General features: G+C 33.5%; 1 protein-coding gene across 1 annotated transcript; it reads left to right on the top strand.

The window, feature by feature from the left end:
* Window positions 1-1,815: 1,815 nt before the first annotated feature.
* Window positions 1,816-23,641, top strand: LOC126886708 (protein tamozhennic). Its single transcript, XM_050653708.1, has 4 exons — window positions 1,816-2,167; window positions 5,619-5,818; window positions 8,341-8,520; window positions 17,193-23,641. The coding sequence occupies exons 1-4, from the start codon at window positions 2,032-2,034 to the stop codon at window positions 18,357-18,359; spliced, it is 1,683 nt and encodes a 560-aa protein (XP_050509665.1). The 5' UTR covers window positions 1,816-2,031; the 3' UTR covers window positions 18,360-23,641.
* Window positions 23,642-24,450: the final 809 nt, after the last annotated feature.

Raw genomic sequence — 24,450 nt, 5'->3', positions numbered from 1 at the left:
AATCAAATAGATTGCATAATTATTGCAAAAGTGGATTATACAACAAAACGAATTAATATTCAATGGAAATAAGTAAAAACTTAAGAAATAGAGAACAAGAATTAAGTTATAATCTTTTAAGATTTTCTGTGCAAGCGTTTTTGCACTGCATTGTTAATAATTAAAAAACGGCTCCGAACTCTTGGCATGAAGCCGGTAGGTTTCTTTCTATATGTCTACAATAACAACTAAAAGAGTTGTCAGATACCTCGATTATTCCAAGTCGTGATAAAATTAGGTGAAATTTATATTTTAATAGTAGAGAATCTTTTTATAATAAAGTAAATAATAAAAACAGTAAATATAATAAAGCAGATACTTATAGCGTTCTTATCATAGGCGTAACCAGGATGATCCTAAGGGGGGGTTACAGCTACCTGAAAGGGGGGTTACAACTACTGGAAGGTCTCTGAGGGCTATGGTGTTAAGCGTATAGAGCTCAAAGTACATCCCAATGGGGGGGTTACAACCCCCAAAACCCCCCTGGTTACGCCTATGGTTCTTATAGTAAAGAATATAAACAAACATAAAGTGTCATCACAGCAACTGTCAAATAAATGTTATATTCTAAACGTTCGACTACAGTTACAGTGTGTTCCGAACAAAATGTGCTTCATAAAAACGCTTTATAATCCATTTATACAAATTAAATGAAACATATTATTGTGTATTTCTTTAGGTTAACATTAATAAGAAATCTTCAAATATTATTTCTACGCGTATATAATAAAATATGTCTAGTGGCTGTAATTCCAGTGTACTCGGCAAAGTGATTCTAAAAAAGATCACACCTATATACCGCCTAAATATTTCGTGTTGGTATCATGCGACGTCACAGGCTATGACGCGGATGACGTGCAACGGTTAGTAAATTAGACGAAGTTATAGGTACCTATAGGTACTTGAATTTTCATAATTTCTCTAATTTTAATACTGCGCGTGAATTTTGGCTCACCACACTTAAATCTCACAAAGTCACAATAACTATGATTTTCATTTTGATGGAATGGATGGATTTAACTTACAAAATTTTTACTCAAACTACAAAAGTACAATCACATAACTTGAAGCCATTTGTTCTCATTGTTGTTAGCTATTTATAATTAATTCTCTCTTTTTCACGGGACTATTATTTTTAGCACCATCTTCTTGCTTTGTCAAATGTTTTGGAAGTCCCGGAAATATTTTTGAACAGCACATTTTCTAAGAGAATGCGTTTTTCTTGGAAAAGTTTCTATAACACCAACAAAATACATGTTTTAAGTAAACACACCAATATTTTTATAGGACCTACGTGCAGTGTTGCCAAATTTAAATGTCCTGGTTGTTTGTTACGGGAAGCACAGCACAAACAATTAAATTTCCGAAGTGGAAATATAAGCGTCAAGTGTAAAGTATTTTTAATAAAAATTTCGATCCATTACCATTTACTGAAGTGTACCATATATAAAAATTTACCAAATTTAAAAATACCAGCAGAAAAGTTTCCGAACAATTTTCGTTTTTAAAAGCAGACTTCTCGTGTGCGCTCGGCTTAGTTTCAAATTTTAAAATTAAAATTTTGAAAAGGATGTGAATGCAATGGATCAAATTTTGAAGGATAAGGATTGTCGTTATATTTGTTCAGTTTTTGATCATCTGATATCTTTAATTTCTTGCTTCTGGAACATCTAAAACCGAATTTTTTAATAAAAACCCAAATATACCCCCACTTTTTTAATTTCCCAACATTTACATTTGTTTTGACAGCGAAATGACATCTTAATGTTTTGATTCACAAAGAGGTTACTGTCATGCTGTCAGGAAGAAAAGTGTAAGATTCTATTTCAGGATCTAGGCGAATCGTAAAGTAAATTATTATATTTGAACTATTTAATGATTCTAAAATTTCTTTATTTATTATTATTTAACCTCGTTTCGAGTGACAATATTTTCAAGATACCGTTTGCCGATAAAGAGAGCTAAGTATCTGTGAATTTTTGGGTGAGTAATATGGTAATAATGGAGAGCTGCTGTTTACCAGAAAACAGTTATAACGAGTTATGGCAAGAAATAGAACGATGCCATTTAAGCTACTTGGAGATGGACGAGAGTCCTGAGAAGATTCTGCAAAGAAATAGACTAGAAGGTAAGTTGTACCTTCCCACAAAATTGTTCTTATAAAACAAATACATATTTTGTCATAAAACTAATAAAATACATAGTTTGGCATAAATGAAGTAATTTAATAAAATATCTTGGTTTTATTATCACTAGAACAAGCTAAAAATGTACAACTGATTTTTAATTTGCATAAACTTAGGTACATACCTGCATTCATTAGATTTAATCTATTTATTTAGGTAAGCAGATGAATTAATTTTGTTATTTCAAGGTATAAAATAAAGCAAATATGACTAGGCCTTTTACAATCCAAAAAGTCTGTATAATAAAATTTACTTAGGTATAGGCTTGTGGATGATATAATTATTTTCATTCTTTTTGTCAATTGTCTCGACACCCTGCCTTACAGTATAAGAGGATCATCAATTATGTCTTTTTGTCAACAAAGCGGCTTAGTGTATCCAGATCCAGCAGCAATAGGGAACACTTAGTAAATCTCACAGCAGCTGACTTCCAGCGAGTTGATTGCTGAACTGTTCAGCGGCTGAGGTTGTCTGAATATATCCATAGACAAAGAGAATGAAAATGATGATATATACAGGGTGTCCCGAAAAGATTGGTCATAAATTATACCACACATTATGGGGTCAAAAATAGTTCTGTTGAACCTAACTTACCTTAGTACAAATGTGCTCATAAAAAAAGTTACAGCCCTTTGAAGATACAAAATGAAAATAGATTTTTTTCAATATATCGAAAACTATTACAGATTTTTTATTGAAAATAGACGTATATCATTCTTATGACAAGAATATCTTAAAACAAAATTATAGTGAAATTTGTCCACCTCATAAAAAAAATTATGGGGATTTGGTTCCCTTAAATGCTCCAAACTTTTGTGTACATTTCAATTAATTCATTATTGTGGTACCATTAGTTAAACACAACGTTTTTAAAACTGTTTTGCCTCCTAGTATTTTTTCGATAAGCCAGTTTTTATCTAGATGTGGCTTCTTTTTCAATATATCTACGTAAAAATTTTATGGGGGTTTTGTTCCTTTAAACCCCCCAAATGTTTGTGTACGTTCCAATTAGACTATTATTGTGGTACCATTAGTTAAACACAGTGTTTTTAAAACTTTTGCATCTTAGTCTTTTTTTCATAAGCCACCTTTTATCGAGATGTAGCTTCTTTTTCAAAATATACCTAAAAATGTAAATTATAAATAAATTTCCAGATTATTAACAGGTCTCTATAATCGTACTTAACCATATACAAATATGTGGTGGATTCGACAAATATTCAAAATATCTCAATAAACACTGGCTTATCGAAAAAGTATTAAGAGGCAAAAAGTTTTAAAAACATTGTGTTTAATGGTTTTGGGGGTTTAAGGGAACAAAACCCACATAAAATTTTCATGGGGTACACAAATTTCACTTTAATTTTTTTTAAGATGTTGCTGCCATAAAAATGCCAAATGTGTGCACTATTGTATATAGGTAAGTGAGGTTCAATCAACCTATTTTTGACCCCAGAATCTGTGGTATAATTTATGACCAATATTTTCGGGACACCCTGTATATTTCATTCACAAACCTATACCTACTTTTTGGATTGTAAGACCTAGTTTTGTTTGCTTTATTTTATACCATTAAATAACAGACGGATCCTTTACAGAAAATAAACAAATTTGCAAAACCTATTAAACAACAGAATTCTCAGAACTCATTATTTATGAATCAAAGAAGCTTCGCAGAATTGATGGTTTTGAGAACTTTGTGAACTACTGTAGTGTTCTAAGGAGTTTTTGAGTTATTTTGGTGTTGTACTGGCTTTATGTCATAATAACGATGGAAAAATATCAAAAGTCTGTTCAAATTGTTACACTGCTGGAAAATAGAGCAAGCCAAAGAGATGTGGCAAGGCAAATGAATATTATAGTATTTTTACTACAAAAACGTTATTACGTAGGCCAAAATTTTTGACGTAAGAGAACTGTCAAAACATTAGAATGTGACTTTTCATTATTGCTATGTTTATTGTAAACACAGCAATAATGAGAAGTCACATTCTAATGTTTTGACAGTTCTCTTACGTCAAAAATTTTGACCTACGTAATAACGTTTTTGTAGTAAAAATACTATAGTCGTTTAACTGTGATCTTATCAACGATTTCTTGAGACCTGATCTCATCAACAGTGACCCGGTACAGGAGCCAAAAGGAAGACAACAGTCAGAGAAGATAGCATTCTCACCATAGTTGCAATGTGAAACCTGATGCAAACTGCTAAAACTCTTCAACCCCATATTCAGCAAGCCCAAGGAGCAGGAGCAGTAATCAATGTATCTACTATTTGTCAAAGGTTAAGAGAATAGGGTTTAATAGCTTGCAATTCAGCAATGGGGCCATTACTTACTGCTATTCGATTGGTTGGTGACGATTGGAAAAAAGTATTGGTTATGGATGAGTGTAGAACATCAATTTATGGTAAATATGGTATAAACAAGGCCTAAAGAAGGACTGGAGAAAATTATGCTGCTGAACTCTGTCACACCTGGTTACTTTTGGTGGTGTCTCAGTAATGTTTTGGGCAGGGATTTTTTGAGGCATACACAAATCTCGTCTTAATAGAGAGGGGCGCATTAACAGCATGCAGATACATAATGGAGATCTTATAATATCATGTGATGCCATATTATGCTGGGTTTATAGCCAATGAAGTTCTACTAATACAAGATAGTGAGAGGTCACACACAGTAAGGATTGTAACATAGTATCTTGAAGATAATGGTATTCCAAAATTGGACTGGCCTTCTCAAAGTCCAGACCTTAATCCTATTGAGCATAATATGAAGCCTCCTCAAAAGGTGTGTAAGATATTGTATACCTGCTCCAACAATGAGAGCCATTCGAATGGCTGTCTTAAGGAATGGGCCATTTTCCCCCAAAGGACCATCCAAAATGTGATCAGTTCTATGCCAAATCAAATGATAAGTGTCATCCAGAGCCATGGCGGCAACACACATCATGGAAATGAGTGATACTTGCCTTTTCTTGACTATAATTAAATTATTCTTTTAATTGTAACTGTAATGGTACATTGAAATTTTCAATATATTTATTATTTTATCAAAGTTTTCCTTGTTTTCCATTTGTTACTAATGGTAATATCAAGTAACGAGCTACAAGAGTAACAACCAATACACAATAGATTTAATTTGATATACTTAAACAAGAAAAAAATAAAGAGTTTCTTAAATTTTATGGGTAGCCCATTTTTTCCGATGTGTTGTGTCTAACTTATATTGATTTTAAGTACTTTTATAAAATGTATATCTTTTACCAAATTTTCTTAAAAATATTAGGTCATTTCTGAGCTCAGGCTGTTCAGTCCTGCCACCCTATAGTTATGTCACTGTATTTATTATCTTTTTTAATCTGCGATTAATTATACTCTTTTTTATATTTCAGATTATATTTACGATTTTCTATGTGTCTCCGGGCATTACCACAAATTCGGCTTCCATGAAACTGCGGAAGTATTACAGTTATCTGTAGCTCACAAGAAGGATTTCAGTGCTTACAAAGCAGCAATGGGATTCAGTGCTATACAACTTTATGCAGGAAATTTACTGGCACAACCTTGGAGGAAGGAATACAGACACTTAAAGGTACACACAATTGATGAACTATTAGTTTGGATCGTCTTGTTTTTTTCTATATTCTGTGAAGTTTACTTATGTAAAGTAAATGACACAAAAATGATTTTTTATCAAAAAACTCTTATATAAAAATATTTTTGTTAAAAGAACAGGCAATTTTGTTCCTGTAATAGTGATTGTCCCAAAATTCACACATGATTTGAATTTGTCACCTGTTGTAGAGTAAATTCAAGGAATATAGATGCATATAAACTTACGTGCATAGAAATCGGCCCACTTAAAAATTTGGTCATTTTGTTACCTGTTAACCTGTTAACCGATTTAAGTGATTTTTGAAGATATTCTTCTTTAGCGGCGATTCGATTGAGGGTAAAATTGTACATAAAGCTGCGCGCCTGCGCACACAGACAGTATGTAGTTCCTTGCTAATCTTTCAAGATAGGTATGTATGTATCTGTATCCGTGCAGATAAGTCATTAAAAGAATATATTAGTGTTTTTAGTAAATGTATTATTTATTATAATTCTTGTGTTTTTGGATTTGTGTTTCTCTGTAGTAAAATAATAAAATATTATGTAGGGGTCATTCCATTTCAAATCACTCAATTTTGGAGCAAAAAAAATTTTGGACTTCCGATTTGTTTGAAAATTGGTATATAGGTTCTGCGGGCCGTAAAAATAAGATATTTACGGTCAAAAATCTTCTTCTTCTTTTTTTCTCAAAATGTTATTTTATGCGATTTTACAGTGATTTGGTGTTTATTTATACAAATTTGCATTTTCTATCGTAAAGTATCAATGGAAAATATAATATTTAATTAGAAGGGACTCAAAAATGTCATTATATGGCATTATAACAAGTTACTTTGATTCAAAACAAGCTTTTTATCAAAATTTATAGTGTAGAAAACGTTAAAATACCGTTTTTTACATTTTACTCCATTCCCAAAATACATTATAATCGATTTGGCTGAAAATTTGCCCACAGATAGACAAAATATAGGACTTTAAGCGGTGGGAAGGATTTGAATTATATTACAATACCAAAAAAGTTACATGCAATATTATAGTCAAAAATATAGGCGTCTACTGTAAGTAAAATTAACTCGAAAATATCGACCTCATGACAAAAATTGTTAAAAATAAATTGTAATAATTGTAAATACGATTTATTTGGAACAATTTCAGTTCCTACCATTTTTGTCGAAAAGTTAAAAATGGCGGAGATATTGAGCAAAACAGGTTCGCCTTTAAAATCAAGATGGCGGCTAACGTAACGGAGGAATTCATTCGTGATTTTAAATTTAGGCTACTATTGACTCCCCTAAAGATCAGAAAAATAAAATTTTGGGCAACTGGGCATTCAAGGTCAAATGCTATCCCGACTGGAGTAATATATACTTTTGAGTCTGATATTACTGCATGTAACGTTTTTGGTATTGTCATATAATTCAAATCCTTCTAACCAGTTAAAATCCTATCTTTTTGCTATCTGTTAGCAAATTTTCAGCCAAATCTATGATAATGTATTTTGGTAATGGAGGAAAATGTAAAAAAACGGTATTTTAACGTTTTTTACACTATAAAATTTGATCAAAAACTTGTTTTGATTCAAAATAACTTGTTATAATGCCATATAATGACATTTTTGAGTCCTTTCTATTAAAATATTATGTTTTTCATTGATACCTTACGACAGAAAATGCAAATTTGTTTAAGTAAACACCAACTCACTGTAAAATCGCATAAAATAACATTTTGAGAAAAAAAAAGAAGAAGATTTTTTGACCTTAAATATCTTATTTTTACGTCCCGCAGAAGCTATATACCAATTTTCAGACAAATCGGAGATCCAAAATTTTTTGCCTGAGTGATTTGACATGGAATGTACCGTAGGCATAACATTTTTACACTATTCGTCGCCGTGTTGTGTAATTATATCCGAAACTTACATGTCAATTGCAACGACCTCGCTAGAGTAGTTGGTTGGGCGTTAGCTCCGAGATTGGAACGACGCGGGCTCGAGTCCTGGGCGATTCATATTTTTTTTTATTTTTGGTTGTTTTATTAAAATTTTTTTGAAAGTGGTAGATAAGAAAGTTAGTTTAACTGTTAAATAAAATACAAATAACCTGTTAAGTATATTTACTTCGTTGAAATTACCTATATAATAGAAGAATATCTTCTTACGTGCGTACAAAGTACACACACATTCTTTTTTTAATATGTTATAGCCTGATTCTTTAACAATATCGCTGTAATAATATTCTTGCTAAACAGGTAAATTTTTATTGTATACAACCCAACTATAGCCTCAGGATTTCTTAACATTCTGTTTTTTGACTCATTCGTTCAGTGTGGGTCGATCTACTAATATTATTGTACAATATATTGTATAATATATCGTCTAATAATTATTGACCATGTAGGGGCCGTTTTAGAAATGTTGTTGGGCTTAAAGAAGGTTTTATTGAGAAATGCATTATTTTTTTTTAAATAATCACTCTTTTACATTTGATATATCATTTCCAGACTTATTGTGGTTTCTATAAGCATCAAGTTGAAGCAAACTTAGTGGGAGCAGAGAAAATGTTTGAAGCTATGGGTTACAGATATTTTGGGGATGGGTTGTTAATTCTCGACGATCCCATTTCTCCCGATAGAATCACGGCTGTATCGAGGGATTGCTTAATCGCTTATGTGGAATGTCAGGTATGTCCTTTTATATGAATTACTATAATAGCAGATTAATTACCGATGAAATTGACCAACCTATTATTTTCACTTTTTGTAAATACATTATTTTTGAAATTGTAGAGGATCCGATATAAGGTCGAACTGCACCGATCTGTTTAATGGATAAAAATTATTTGATATGTAATTTAGTACGTTAAAAATTATAAAAATCCGATATAAGTTTGTTCCGACCATAATAAATAATTTTTGAAGTGAAAACTTCTTTAGGGACGTTGTGCGATTTTTGGATAGGGGAAAAAGCATTGAATTCGCGACCTTCATTGCGATGTCATTGCGACCGTCATCGCTTATGCTATATATTATTTGTATGTATATATAAATTGTATAGAAGTGTTTAAATTTAAAATAAATGTAAAACCTATTTTAGGATGGGGAAACAAAGATTTATTTCGCGACCGTCATAGCGACGGTCATCTCTTCGACGAAATAAATTTTGTATGTATCTATATTATGTGTATCTACACATAAATTGTATAGAAGTATTTAAATTTAAAATAAATGTAAAACCTATTTTTCGATAGGGAAAAAGGATTTATTTCGCGACCGTCATCTCTTCGGCGAAATAAATTTTGTACGTATATGTATTGAAGTGAAAACTTCTTTAGGGACGTTGTGCATTTTTGGATGGGAAAAAGTATTAAATTGGCGACCGTCATTGCGACCGTCATCGCTTCGAAGAAATAAATTTTTGAAGTGGAAACTTCTTTAGGGACGTTGTGCACTTTTTGGGTGGGAAAGAAGTATTGAATTAGCGACCGTCATCGCTTCGGCGAAATAAATTTTTGAAGTGAAAACTTCTTTAGGGACGTTGTGCACTTTTTGGGTGGGGAAAAATTATTAAATTTGGATGGGCAGAAAGTAATAAATAAGCGACCGTCATCGCTTCGACGAAATAAACATTTGAAGTAAAAACTTCTTTAGGGACGTTGTGCTCTTTTTGGATGGAAAAAAGTATTAAATTATCGACCGCAGGAGCGTCATTTGAAATTTTGTTTGGGGGGGGGGCAAGCACTGTATATACAATACATTATATATGATGTTATGATGAATATTGATGTATTTTTTGTAAATTTCAGTCAATTTTTAGGGCCAGGGGGGGCAAATGCCCCCCCTGGACGCCCAAATGACGCCCCTGATCGGCCGTCATCCCGACCTTCATCGCTTCGATGAAATAAATTCGTGAAGTAAAAACTTCTTGAGGGACGTTGTGCACTTTTTAGATGGGAAAGAAGTATTGAATTAGCGACCGTCATCGCTTCGGCGAAATAAATTTTTGAAGTGAAAACTTCTTTAGGGACGTTGTGCACTTTTTGGATGGGGAAAAATTATTAAATTTGGATGGGGAGAAAGTAATAAATAAGCGACCGTCATCGCTTCGACGAAATAAACATTTGAAGTAAAAACTTCTTTAGGGACGTTGTGCTCTTTTTGGATGGAAAAAAGTATTAAATTATCGACCGCAGGAGCGTCATTTGAAATTTTGTTTGGGGGGGGGGCAAGCACTATATATACAATACATTATATATGATGTTATGATGAATATTGATGTATTTTTTGTAAATTTCAGTCATTTTTTAGGGCCAGGGGGGGCAAATGCCCCCCCTGAACGCCCAAATGACGCCCCTGATCGGCCGTCACCCCGACCTTCATCGCTTCGATGAAATAAATTCGTGAAGTAAAAACTTCTTGAGGGACGTTGTGCACTTTTTCGATGGGGGAAAAGTATTGAATTATGGACCGTCATCGCTTCGACGAAATAAATATTTGAAGTGAAACTTCTTTAGGGACGTTGTGCACTTTTTCGATGGAAAAACGCATTAAATTAGCGACCGTCATCGCTTCGATGAAATCAATTTTTGAAGTGGAAACTTCTTGAGGGATGTTGTGCACTTTTTGGATGGGGAAAAATATAAATTAGCGACCTTTATCGCTTCGACGAAATACATTTTTGAAGTGAAAATTTCTTTAGGGGCGTTGTGCACTTTTTGGATGGGGAAAAATGATTAAATTAGCGACCGTCATCGCTTCGACGAAATACATTTTTGAAGTGAAAACTTCTTGAGGGACGTTGTGCACTTTTTGGATAAGGAAAAATTATTAAATTAGCGACCGTCATCGCTTCGATGAAATAAATTTTTTAAGTGAAAACTTTTATAGGGACGTTGTGCACTTTTTGTATGAAAGAAAGGTATTGAATTAGGGCCGTAATCGCTTCGACGAAATAAATATTTGAAGTGAAACTTATTTAGGGACGTTGTGCACTTTTTCGATGTAAAAAAGTATTAAATTAGCGACCATCATCGCTTCGACGAAATAAATATTTGAAGTGAAAACTTTTTGAGGGACGTTGTGCACTTTTTGGATGTGGAAAAGTATTAAATTAGCGAATGTCATCGCTTCGACGAAATAAATGTTTGAATTGAAAATTTCTTTAGGGACGTTGTGCACTTCTTGGATGGGGAAAAAGTATTGAATTTGCGACCGTCATCACTTCGCTGAAATAAATTTTGTACATATGTAAATTATGTGTATGTATACATAAATAGCATAGGGCATACGCATCGCATATATCTTATATGATATAGGTATAGCACTTCTTTTAGGATGGGGTAAAAGCATTGAGCTCGTAATTTATATACTATAAGAAGTTTTCACTTCTGTCGGCACTCCCACGAGTGCCTTCAATTTTGAGTTATAAACAATTTAAAATTAAAAAATAACGAAAATTACGATTTTTAAGGATCAGAAACACAAGTAAAAATATTATTTTTGTAATCATCAAGTACCTAAATTCTTGATCAAACCTTCTTTTATCAGGTTCCGTTAAGAAGTTTTGGAATGTTTTATTTTAAAACATATTTTTTTAATTGTTAACGAGGAAGGTTCCTTATGGGAAGGCGAGCGATCGGCTGCATAGTCTTTACAGCTAAAAAACAACTAAGGTTTGAACTTGAATTTAGGTACTTCGTAATTTCAAAAATGATATTTTTTACTTGTTTCTGTGCCTGAAAAATCGCCATTTTTCATTTTTTTTAGTTTTAGATTGCTTATAACTTATTTATTAAGCAAATTAATTAAGACCAATAAGAGCCAAAAGAAAAAGCAATCGCAGAGTGGTGTTTACAAACATATGTTGTGACTGTCCAAAAACTTACATCAGTCACTGGCCGAATCTTTGATATACGGATAGCATCACAAGGGCGGATCCAGGACCGATTTTCGGGAGGGGCCATGAACTTTTTTGGGGAGAGATACCGGGGGTCTGAAGGCAATTTTTAAAAATTAGGGTTACAATCATGAGTTTTAAGGCACTTTTAACGCATTTTTGAGTGCCATAAAGACATTCAAAATTTATCGTTAATAAAGTATTCATAAAGTCAGTACCGATTCCTACACATTTCTTCGGATCCAAGTGCAGTTCTTTCAACAAGTTTAATACTTGTTTTTTCAAATGCTTCTCCTGTCAGGCCTTGTTCTTCCCCTCTTTATGGATTTTCACTAATTATTTTTATATTCTCATAAGCGTCAATCAACTTTACAAAGTGTTCACGAATGTTGTTATTGTGTATGTATCTCAAATTTAAAGAAAGCTATTCTACGTGGAATACGTCGGCGTCGGTCGTTTCTTTAAATATGACAGAGTAATAATTTGCACTTTGAACCTGATTCATTATTTGTTCAATTATTTCTTCATCACAACATGTTATCAATAATAATTGATTTTGACTGGTGCTACTAATTTATGTTGCTCGGGAAGATACTGTGGATAGGTGTTGTTTAATTCTTATCTTTTTTATGCGACTTTAAACCTGAACAATTCCCCTCATTACTAGTTCCATCATCTTCGTCCAGAAGCAGAAGGCCATCATCACGATGGCCTCTTAGAGGAATATTTTGTCGACCTAAAGAACACTATAGACTCTACTATTTGTCGCTCTTTCTCTATTTTCTTGTATCTGTTTAGACCTCTGAGAGTCTATCTGGTTACTGACTGACTTTTGCGGGTTGTGATAACTTTGTAGAAAATCCAGCCCAACCTGAACGCACTCCTTGTGACATGATGTTTTTTCATGGGTGTGTATAGCTCCGTCTTTGCCCATAATTTTGGCGAAAGATGCTAAAGGTTTCGTGACAAGGTTTTGGTCTGTTATCCCTTTATTTTGACCATATTTTTCATTAGAAAAATAAAACGCAGTACTTGCAGGACAAACCCTTTTTATTGTGCGAAAGTACCAACCAACTCCTTTGTTCCAAGTGCTGGTGATCCAAGTAACGCTTCATTTCTTTTTTATCCTTTGCGTGTACAGAATATGGAAATTGATACGATTTTGATGGCTGTCAAGGTCGTTTTAACATTTTGATTGACAAAACATCCTATGTCACTCTTGAAGTTTCCGTTACTGCTTGTGTTAAATGTTAGTCCAGAAGACATAATATGTACTTATCCCCTGTTTTGTACATATACATGTGTTTGAAACTAAAAACATTTGAACTGCAAATATTGAAATTTATATTTTTTTAAATTCTCGGTAGGGGCCATGGCCCCCTCCCTGGATCCGCCCTTGTAGCATCATTCTTTTAATTAACAGTTTCAAATATAAATGCTTTAAGCTATCTTTATTAGAATCTATGGAATTTAATAAATTAAAAAATACATTTCTGAATGATCAACTTGAGACAAAGAGCTCCCCACTCCTCAACCTATTCAGTTAGAGACTTTAAAATACAGACATATAGTAAAATAAATTACTTGAGAAAGGCACTAGAATATATTATAATAAATGTTGTGGAAGTTTTGAACACAAAAGTTTTCAGTGTTTTATTGTTAGACAATTCTAAAAAAGTAAAAAATAAAAAAATATGAAAAAAATATTTTTAAGAAACGCTTTTCTTTAGTTACGAGTGACTAAAATTACACGTATTATAAAAAAATTAATCAAAAAGCAAAAATAAAAAAAATTTAAAAAATGTAACACATTCGTCAAAGAAATGCGTGGCGCGTCTTCATCGAATAAACGGTTTTCGCACCGCGCTTTTCTTTAACGAATGTGTTAGATTTTTTCAATTTTTTTTTTATTTTTTGCTTTTCAGTTAATTTTTTTATAATATGTTTAATTAGTCACTCGTAACTAAAGAAAAGCGTTTCTTAAAAATATTTTTTTCATATTTTTTTATTTTTTACTTTTTAGTCTTACCCTTTTCAAACATTAAAATATATCGTCATGTTTATTAAAATATGTATAAAACATATGATGTACAAACATGAAAAGTAGTCGAAATCGGCAAAAAATTTGAAACTTTATTGTTTATTTATGAAGCATAACGCAAACAATTAATGCAAAAAGTGAAATTATGTATAGTTTATATAATTAGCTACAATCTGTAAAAGTTTCAAGGGTGTTCATTGTAAAAAACAAGAGAATTTAAACATTTTCCGTTAAAATCGTGCATTCAATTCGTGCATTGTTCCCGCGAATGCATATGTCTGCAAATTTTTAGTCATTTGCATTGAAGAAAAGGCAGTCAAATTAACGTCCAAAGATTTGACCCAAACGATTGAACTAAAGAAAAGCGTTTAATAATTAATTAATACGACAAAACGAATTCTAATGTTAATTGTAGCACAAAACGTCTCTACCGGTTGATTTTCTAAGACTACGATAAAAACACGAATTTTTTGAATTCGAGTTTTGGTTGAAGTTTTGTTTCGTATCGTATTGAAATTTGACACGAACAAACGCCGATTTATACAGAGTCGGTATTTTCTTATCGATGGTATGTGCCTTTAATAAGAGCAACAAAGAGACATGCATTTATTATACATTTAAAACGGGTTAGAAGATATTGGGCGGCCGAAGTGGGAAGGGTCACCAAAAAATTTCGCGTTGTAGGTATGGCTTTGTCAGACAGCGTTGCCGAATTTGGAAATTATCAAAAGAAAATATTAAAGTAGAAAAAATAATATAGTTAACTTTTTGTAAACAGATATAATAAACAAATTATTTAAAAATAACGAAATATTGTTTTCACCCATTTTAAAAAAATGTGAAAACGTTGAATTATAATTCAACGTTTATTTTTTTACTTATATTTTTCTTTTAAATAATTTGTTTAGTAGATGTACTTATTTGTTCACAAAAAATAATATAGGTACAGTAATGAGTGCGCTATTAAGAACCGGCAAAATAACGCAAAAGATGGAAAGCATAATACGTTGTGAAATAAAAAGAGATGAAACTAATAGAGATGTAAAATTATCGATAGGAACCTATAAATTTACATAACATTACATAGTTTCGCACCTTTAGACATATCTGAGGAGTATAACAAATCTAACCGTGACAGGAGAATTTTATAAAATTCTAAATGTTTTCTGTCACAGACGTCTAAAGGAGGGGAAACTATGTACCTACCTGATGTAATGTAAACTTATAGGTTCCTATCGATAATTTTACACATCTACTAATTTCATCTATTTTTATTTCACAACGTATTAAGTTTTCCATCTTTTGCGTTATTTTGCCGGTTATTAGCGCGCTCATCACTGTATTATTTTTTTTTCTACTTTGATGGATAATTACGCATGTCTGTCTCTCTCAGAGACTTTGTAAACACAACTTTTCCGTCATTAGATAAGACAGGACAACTGAGCTGTCGAATGAAAGCTCATTACCCAACGATCTTATTAAGGTGACAAATTTGACCTTGCACTTCCAGTTTTAGAGTTGAAACTTGAAGTACTATTTTAAAGTCGCCCAATAAATATTATAAACGACTTATTATTGGACGCGCTTCAGCAAGACGAAAACCATTATATTTTTCCGGCTTTGTGCAAGTCTGTCCGTCCGTCTGTCTATCGAATATAACTCCTACGTTATTAAAACACTCAACTCCGGTAGCGAGATAATATAGCAGGAGACCTGAAAGCTACGGGCGTGGAGAACTGGACAGAGATTGTCTAGAAGAGTGAAGGCATGCTGTCGAGTGGGCTAAAACCCACGAAGGGTTGTAACGCCACGTAGTAAGTATGAGGTGTCGAATTAAGGATGGTATTAAAGCTGAGAAATTGGACTTCACACGACACGGACACGGAGTTAAGTGTTTTAATAACGTAGGAGTTATATTCGATAGACAGACGGACGGACAGACGTGCACAAAGCCGCAAAAACATAATGGTTTTCGTCTTGCTAAAGCGCGTCCAATAATAAGTCGTTTATAATATTTATTGGGCGACTTTAAAATACATAGTACTTTAAGTTTCAACTCTAAAACTGGAAGTGCAAGGTCAAATTTGTCACCTTAATAAGATCGTTGGGTAATGAGCTTTCATTCGACAGCTCATTTGTCCTGTCTTATCTAATGACGGAAAAGTTGTGTCTACAAAGTCTCAGAGAGACAGACATGCGTAATTATCCATCAAAGTAGAAAAAAAAAATAATACAGTGATGAGCGCGCTAATAACCGGCAAAATAACGCAAAAGATGGAAAACTTAATACGTTGTGAAATAAAAAGAGATGAAACTAGTAGATGTGTAAAATTATCGATAGGAACCTATAAGTTTACATTACATCAGGTAGGTACATAGTTTCCCTCCTTTAGACGTCTGTGACAGAAAACATTTAGAATTTTATAAAATTCTCCTGTCACGGTTAGATTTGTTATACTCCTCAGATATGTCTAAAGGTGCGAAACTATGTAATGTTATGTAAATTTATAGGTTCCTATCGATAATTTTACATCTCTATTAGTTTCATCTCTTTTTATTTCACAACGTATTATGCTTTCCATCTTTTGCGTTATTTTGCCGGTTCTTAATAGCGTACTCATTACTGTACCTATATTATTTTTTGTGAACAAATAAGTACATCTATTAAACAAATTATTTAAAAGAAAAATATAAGTAAAAAAATAAACGTTGAATTATAATTCAACGCTTTCACATTTTTTTAAAATGGGTGAAAACAATATTTTGTTATTTTTAAATAATTTGTTTATTTTATCTGTTTACAAAAAGTTAACTATATTATTTTTTCTACTTTAATATTTTCTTTTGATAATTTCCAAATTCGGCAACGCTGTCTGACAAAGCCATACCTACAACGCGAAATTTTTTGGTGACCCTTCCCACTTCGGGCGCCCAATATCTTCTAACCCGTTTTAAATGTATAATAAATGCATGTCTCTTTGTTGCTCTTATTAAAGGCACATACCATCGATAAGAAAATACCGACTCTGTATATAATATAAAAATATATATGAGCTTTCAAAATTTGAAACTTTATTGTTTATTTATGAAGCATAACGTAAACAATTAACGTAAAAAGTGAAATTATGTATAGTTCATATCTACATTGTAAAAAACAACAGAATTTAAGCATTTTTCATTTAAAATCGTTTTTTTTTAAACAATTAATAAACATAAAACATTATTTTTATTGATTATTCGTGTATTGTTCCCGCGCATGCAATGTCTGCAAATTTTCATTCATTTGCATTGAAGAAAAGTCAGTCAAATTAACGTCTAAAGATTTGATGCAAACTATTGAAGTAAAGAAGAGCGTTTAATAATAAAAACTACATGATTTCTTAGATTTACAAAGTTTGATAGAGCTTTTAATATTTTTAGATTCTAAAGGCAATATGGGAAGAAGTTGGAAAAACGTTTAAAATTTCGTGGTTGGAAGTCGTAGAATTCCGGAGAAACCACATCTGTAGTCCAGAGAAATGCTCAAACGCACTCAAATGCAGGCACCACCAGCGACAATATCAAGAACACAACAGAAGCCTTTCCCAAGGATCCAATCCATACGTGCGATGCCAAGCCATACCAGTTCCTGTAGTTCCTTCCATGATTCCTATGAATCATTCTTTCCCCCCTCCTAGCACGCACCACCACGTTGGACTACCTCCACAACCTGAGTACATGGTGAACGGGTGTTGTCCCCGAACCTACCCTGCTTACACTCTACCTTATAATTCCGCTGTTTTAAAACCTTGTATAAATAACGAGTATTACAGTATTCCTGTGCAGCCAAACAATATTTACGCTGTTCCTACGGGTAAGTTAATAGAGGTTGAACCTAATTCGCCGTCTGCGTACGATACAGTCGACCATCCTTCCTATAGATCTAGGCATTCAAGAAAATCTAGTGATATTGACTACGACGCCATGAACAATGGTGGTGTTGAAGTTAAAGATTCCCAGCTGGAAGATTGGGATTATGTTTATAAAAACCTTGAAAGTCAAGGATATAACAAAGATTTAGGAGAAAGGGGCGACGTACTTAGTCCTGTATCGAACAAAAACCTCAAAGAGAACAAAAAGGTAAAACAAACCAATTTGGACGAGGCTTTCAATCATTTAAGCGTCCATGATAGGCCGTTGAAAGTGAACGATGCCCCAAAGAAAGCTCAAAAGACCCTCGAAGCTACCAAAACTCTTACTAGAGAGAAACCTGCGACTGTAGAAAAGGCCATTCAGGCTAAGACTGTTGAAAAGAAACCAAAAGAAAAAGATGACAAAACGATTAAGAAAAAACCAGTGGTGACGAAGACGACCACGAATGATTCTCCCAAGGAGAGTTCTAGATGGACTTGTAGAACTTGTACCTATTTGAATGAATCGGCGAAGGATATTTGTGAGATGTGTGGGAAGAGTAGGATCCTCAAAGACGAGACTCCCATTGAAGTTGGAGGAGCGGAATGTAGCAAATGTACTTTAGTAAACCCAAAGAATATGAAAGTCTGCCAAGCTTGTGGGACGAGCCTTGTAGGATCGCCAACGTATATATAATCCTATGTAAGCAATTATCTGCACAAAATTATTTAACGCTGTCGGTTTTTGATATGTAACTAAGAATAAAATTGTTGTAAGAACTAGTAACAGATGTACACAGTTCTAAAGGTGAACGTTGAGCTTGATTCCTTCTTTTGAGTAATCTCTTATGGTTATGGGCTTCAATATCTATTCATCATTCTTTTTGCTATTCTCCCTATGCGGGGTTGGCTTCCCTGATTGCATTTCTCCATAAGTTTCCATCTTGGATCATATCAATCACCAATCTCTTTACCGACATGTCCTGCCTAAGCGTCTCCCCATGTCTTTTCTGGTCTTCCTTTACTACTTCTTCGAAGAACCCGCAATTCAGCAATTCTTAGTATTAGGTGAATAACGTCTCGACATTGAACATGGCCAAACCGTTGTCTTCTAAGACGTCAGACTCAGTAAAACACAGGTTTAAACAAAATAAATATATTCGGTCTAATTATTTACAAAAAAAAATAAAAATATATATCATTCTATTCGTCGCAACGAAGTCCTCCTCCGGATAGACGTCTGAAAAAGAACAGCAAAATTAACAATAATATGAAATGTTCTTACACCTCAGCACAGTGTAAGTTTGCAAAACAATCACGCTATTCAAATATATAAATTTATCGGGAGCTCGCCCACCACCGTTTACTTATGAGCCGCAAATTACCTCACCACGGTACACCTTGCGGCTCGAGTTGGCCTGACTTAGTTTGCGAGATCACTTCACCACGGTGCCTCGGTACTCAGGTCGGTCTGCCTAGCTCACCTCGCTTGGCTGGTTGTGGAGCCCAGAGCTGTCGCTTCAAGACTGGCAGATCTCTGCTTGTGGCCTCTTTAAATATCTTGACTTGCACGGTTCTAAGTGTCGATGTGTGTTCGACGTATCGGCGTATCATTACACCATATTAACCCATGCTTTCTCATTTTGGCATCAATTTGTGTCACCCTTAGACTCTTTGACTTCCTCTAATATACTCATTTTTAACTTTATTCTTTTTTTCACTTCACTCATCCGTCTAAGCATTCTCATTTCTGCCACACGCATTCGTTGTTCCTCTTTCTTTTTAACTGCCTAACATTCGGTTCTCTACATATAGCCGGTCTTATTGATGTTTTATAGAATTGTCTCTTTAGCTCTATTGGAATTTTTCTGTCACTCGATACACCACTCGCTTCCTTCCACTTCATCCATCCAACCGTAATACTACTACATCAGTGGCTTGCGGTGACATTTTCGGAAGAGGAAGAGATTCAATAAGGGTTTAACAAATATTTTCTTACGAGGGTCGAGATCAAAACATATACCTACTTAATAGGTGTATACCTAATGTATTACCTGTTAACTTATATCGACTAAAAACAAGAACTACAAAAAATTAGGTATAGTGTTTAACCCAGTCTGAGAGACATGCACACGCCTTGAGAATGAGATTCGGGTGATACAAATTCATTGAGGCAAGGAGGATTTACTCTTATAAGCGGGCGTCACTCCATCCCGCCCCAATGCTTCATACTATCCACTTCCCCTCCGATAGCACTCTGATGCGCTATATGCGATCAGCAAAGTGCTTATTATGTGGGAGTCCTGAATACAAGGACTCACAAACGAAATCCTACCCCGATCATTGCAGGTTAGTGACTCTAGTGACTTAGTATATCGTATATCTAGTGACTTATCATCGATCTGTACTGCTTGCTCAGGGTTGAGTCCCTGCTCCAGGCTTGGTTTCTTTAAACTTAAAAAGAAGAGTTCTATTCAAAATTATTTTTATATTCCGATTTCGAATCACCTTCCATAACACACAACTTTCAACAATATGACACTTATTTACTTATACTTGAGTCCTATTCTCTTATCAACCAATGCAAATTTTTTGTCGATAACATCGTCGTAAAATTTTGGATTTTATGATAATTGTTTAATAAATGCACTCTTTTTCAATGGATAATAGGGCTAACTTGGAAAGTCTGTCTTCACTTGTAAAATTTATTGTAAAACTTTTGATGCGTTTTAATACTGAAAAACTTCGTTCAACTGATGCACTTGTAGCTGGGATAGTTAGTACCTACTACTTAATTCACACAACTTGCCCACTTCACACAGAGACTGATTTAAACCAGTAGTATTCAAAAAATTCAACCGATTCCTAAGTATTTCTTTATCACTAATTTCAGGTGTTTTATAAATGACATTTAACTGAGAATGCAAAGCTAGATTATCAAAAAAATCATAATTTAATCGTACTGAATTAAATAGGTACATACCTCTGTGGGAGATTTTAATGAATTATAATTAGACATATTAAAATTACATAATTCTACATATTTTATTTCTTTAAAATTTTCAAAGTGATAATTCATTTGTTGTAGAATATTATCAAAAATTTCGATGTATAATCGTCGATAGGTCTCTCTTTCGCCGACAATATCAATCATCATTATTTTTCTTTTAGGTTCGAAGCCCATATTTTCAGCTTTATCCCAAATATTTTTAAACAGCTCATTTTTTTAATCATCACAAGTCATCAAATTGTCTTATACAAAATGCAATGTCACTTGACTTCGTCTGTAAAATGTCGTAGGTACTATAAAATATCAGTAAAAGGAAAAATCTCAAAATGTCAAATAAAATATTAGTAAAAATATTAAGCAAAAAATTGAAATCGAGCCATTTGTACCTAAATACCTACCCCTTATAGCAGCAGTAACAGACTCCGCATCTCGTTTTCGAATCGGAAGCGGTCGGACGAGCGCTTCCAGGCGTATCAAAATTTGCGTGAAAGGAACATGACTAGCGAGTGAGGTTATTAAACCCTAACCAATTTTTGAACGGGACAAATGCATGACAAGCAGCGATTTTGAGATGCGCTTCCGTCAGGACCGGACTGAATCGTTGAATTGTGTGCTTATTTGAGACCGTTCTTATGCGATCAAATTTTAATAATGTTTCAATGCCTATTAGTTACATAATAGATTACTTAGATTAGGGAAACATTGTTGATAATTAAATACTAATTAATAATATATGTATTTTCTTATATGGAAGTATACATGGACCGCACGCCTCTGTACTACATGCATCTCCATCTATTTCCTCATTACTCTACAGTACCGATCTTAGATACTTAACACTATTTTCACAATCATTTCACCATCCAAACATCATTTTATTTGTAGTAGCTCTCATCTCTAACTGAACGTTAGAAATATTCCGTTTTTGTCCTACCAAGTTTTAAACCCCTTTCCTCAAGAGCTTGTCTCTATTATTCCGGATTTTGTTCTAAGTAGCTTTCACTATTTCCTATTAACATTACATCATCAACATACGTTAATCACCAGGGAATGTTAACCTGTAGTTTCGCTGTTACCTGATCCAAAACCAATGAAAATAAATAAGGACTGTTATCACATACTTTTGCTCGCTGCTTATAGTATAAATTCGGTATTGGGTCATTGCAGTCCATATTCTTTGATTTCAGGACATTAATTCGGTATTAGGCCATTGCAGTCCATCTTCTTTGATTTCAGGACAATAATTAATTGTTCGTGTCGTACTTTATCGGATGCTTTATTATGGTCAATCAAACACTCATATCTTGATTGACGTCCAGGCACCTTTGTATCAGTATATTAAGTGAAAAAAGGCGTTCCTAGACCTTTGCAAAACCCAAATTGTGTATCATTAATGTCTATGTCCAGTTGATAATATATTCGGTTATGAATGACTCTTTGACTGAATTATGCGGCAATCACCGAATTCTCTTGCGTTTTTCGGTAGAAAGCCATCTTCACTTTGGCCTATCAATATTGCATCATCTGCGTAACAGATAATTTTAATTTCATTCGAAGGAATGAAGTTTCAAGGAACGAAGGACTTCCATGTTGAAACGAATAGACTATCTTCGCTTATTCCATTGAAGCGGGATGTTTTTCAATCTTGAAGGCCTCTTGAAATCTTAGGGACACTTTCACCTTTAGGGACTTCAATTTACTGATTTTAAAGGTGGTTCATTATGATTGCGTGACCATTAGTGCAAAGCTAAACCGACTCTTTGATAATTCACTCTTTGTGCTAACAAACTATCGTCTTATCTGTTGTTGAGACACATGGTGTGTTTTCCGATATCAATAGCTTCTCTGAATATTTGGTTGTAATCTTCAGGAGTTTCTGCTATTGTAACCTTCTCGTTTCATTGAAACACTCGGGATGTTTCTCGATCTCAGTGGCTTCTTGTTTTAGACTTAGGGTCAAGATCGAGTTCTGAAGAATACTGCGAAGAGCGAGTCAAAGCCCAACGTAGCCAAAATCAAAGCTGCTAAACCCGGGAACTGAGTAAATTTGATATTGGTTATTATAATAATATGGGACTTACATGTAAGTTCCATTTTACTGACCGCGGAAACCTTTTCGAATATTTATTTTATATTGGATATCTCTAGATATTAATTTGGGTTTTTTACCTCTGTACATTCTAATTATTTAATTGAAAGAATGTTATTTCTATAATATTTTAACTTTATTATCCAGTAAGCGCCACGCTAGTAGACACACGGGAACCTGTCATGTCATGTGACTGTCATGAAACTATTTAAAATAATTGTTTCTCCATACTAAAAATACATTAATAGTATTGTTAATCTGCTTTAAAAAACTTCATTCAAACACCAACAATATTACAGTACTTTATAACTTTTACATTTTAACACAATGACAACTACAAACTTCAAATACAACTGTTCTATAAACTGCCAACTTTCTGTGTTTATATTGGTTTTTATGGTTTTTATACATTTTCTGAAGTTTTAGACGCCACTAGACATAAATGTAAACAGTGCAACAAGTGAAGGGTCCAGGAGTGTATTAGTAGCTCAATGTAGTGGAGCTGTAGCGGAGCTCAATGTGTCTAGTAGTGTGGCGGTTACTTTATAATCCGGGGACAAAACTGAAGTTTTTGGGAGCAGTAAGGCAAAGTTGTTTCTGGAAAGATAATTGGCTATTGAATTGTTGTCAAACGAAAAAAATGTGTCTGCAATTTTGTTATAATTAGAAATCAGTTTGATTGTGTCATTTACTGTTTTAGTAAAACAAGAGAAATTGACTATTATATTGCCTCTAGAGAGGTGGACTACATCTTCTGTTATATTGTGTTTATCAAGCGTTACAAATTGTACATCTGGGGTATGTTTTATTTATTTTTACCTTCCCGCGGTTGTTTTTAGCATATTATTTATTTATTTTAGAAATAAACTATATAAGTAAAGCTGTATTTTAATTTAACCTTCCTAATATTTATTGATTTTTGACGGACATTTCAAATAGCCGGTAAGTTTTTTAACTTAGCCCTGCCAGGATTATTTTCAGGGGGTACCTATGCATCTCCAATATAAAATATAGAATTATAGTACATGCATAGCTATGTACTTTCTTTCCGGACAGGGGGGTGCAATTCGCCAATGGTATAAGCCAATCAAATTGACCACATCTTCGTCTCAAAAAGATGTCAGAACGTATCAGGGGGCGACCTCTGACTCAGATTATTATCTTCAGTGTGCAAAACTGGAAGAAAATTTGAAGAGAAAGACAGTGTAGAGGAGAAATGGAGACAATTAAAAACAATAACGGAATCTACCAGATGATATTCATGGGGAAGTATGGAGAGCATTGGGAGAGAGGAACAAGGTGGCCAGCAGGCCTATACGCTCTGAGCTTCGCTGGTGGCGCTCCTAGCGGATTACTGGAATTATCTTTCACCGGTAATTTTTAAATTTATTATTTAATTGTTATCGCTTAACATTTACAACGCAAAAAATTAATCAAATTGTAATCGATTTTTTTAAGATTTTGCTAATCATTTTGACGTTCTATTGATAAAATATGAATTTCTTACTTCGGATACTTTCACAATTATCGTGTAGATGGCGCTAAGATTTTTAGATTAAATTATAATTACATATTACGGAACATTAAAAAAACTTAAATTCAGTATTTAAAACGTAAGTATATTTAAGGTAAAAATATATACCACAGCTTTGACCAACTAATATTTTTTATAATTAATGTTTTTAATTT

This window comes from Diabrotica virgifera, chromosome 6 (assembly GCF_917563875.1).
Source record: "Diabrotica virgifera virgifera chromosome 6, PGI_DIABVI_V3a".
NCBI lineage: Eukaryota > Metazoa > Arthropoda > Insecta > Coleoptera > Chrysomelidae > Diabrotica > Diabrotica virgifera.
Note: the sequence above shows the minus strand (reverse complement) of the source record. Positions and strands in the feature narration are given on the sequence as shown.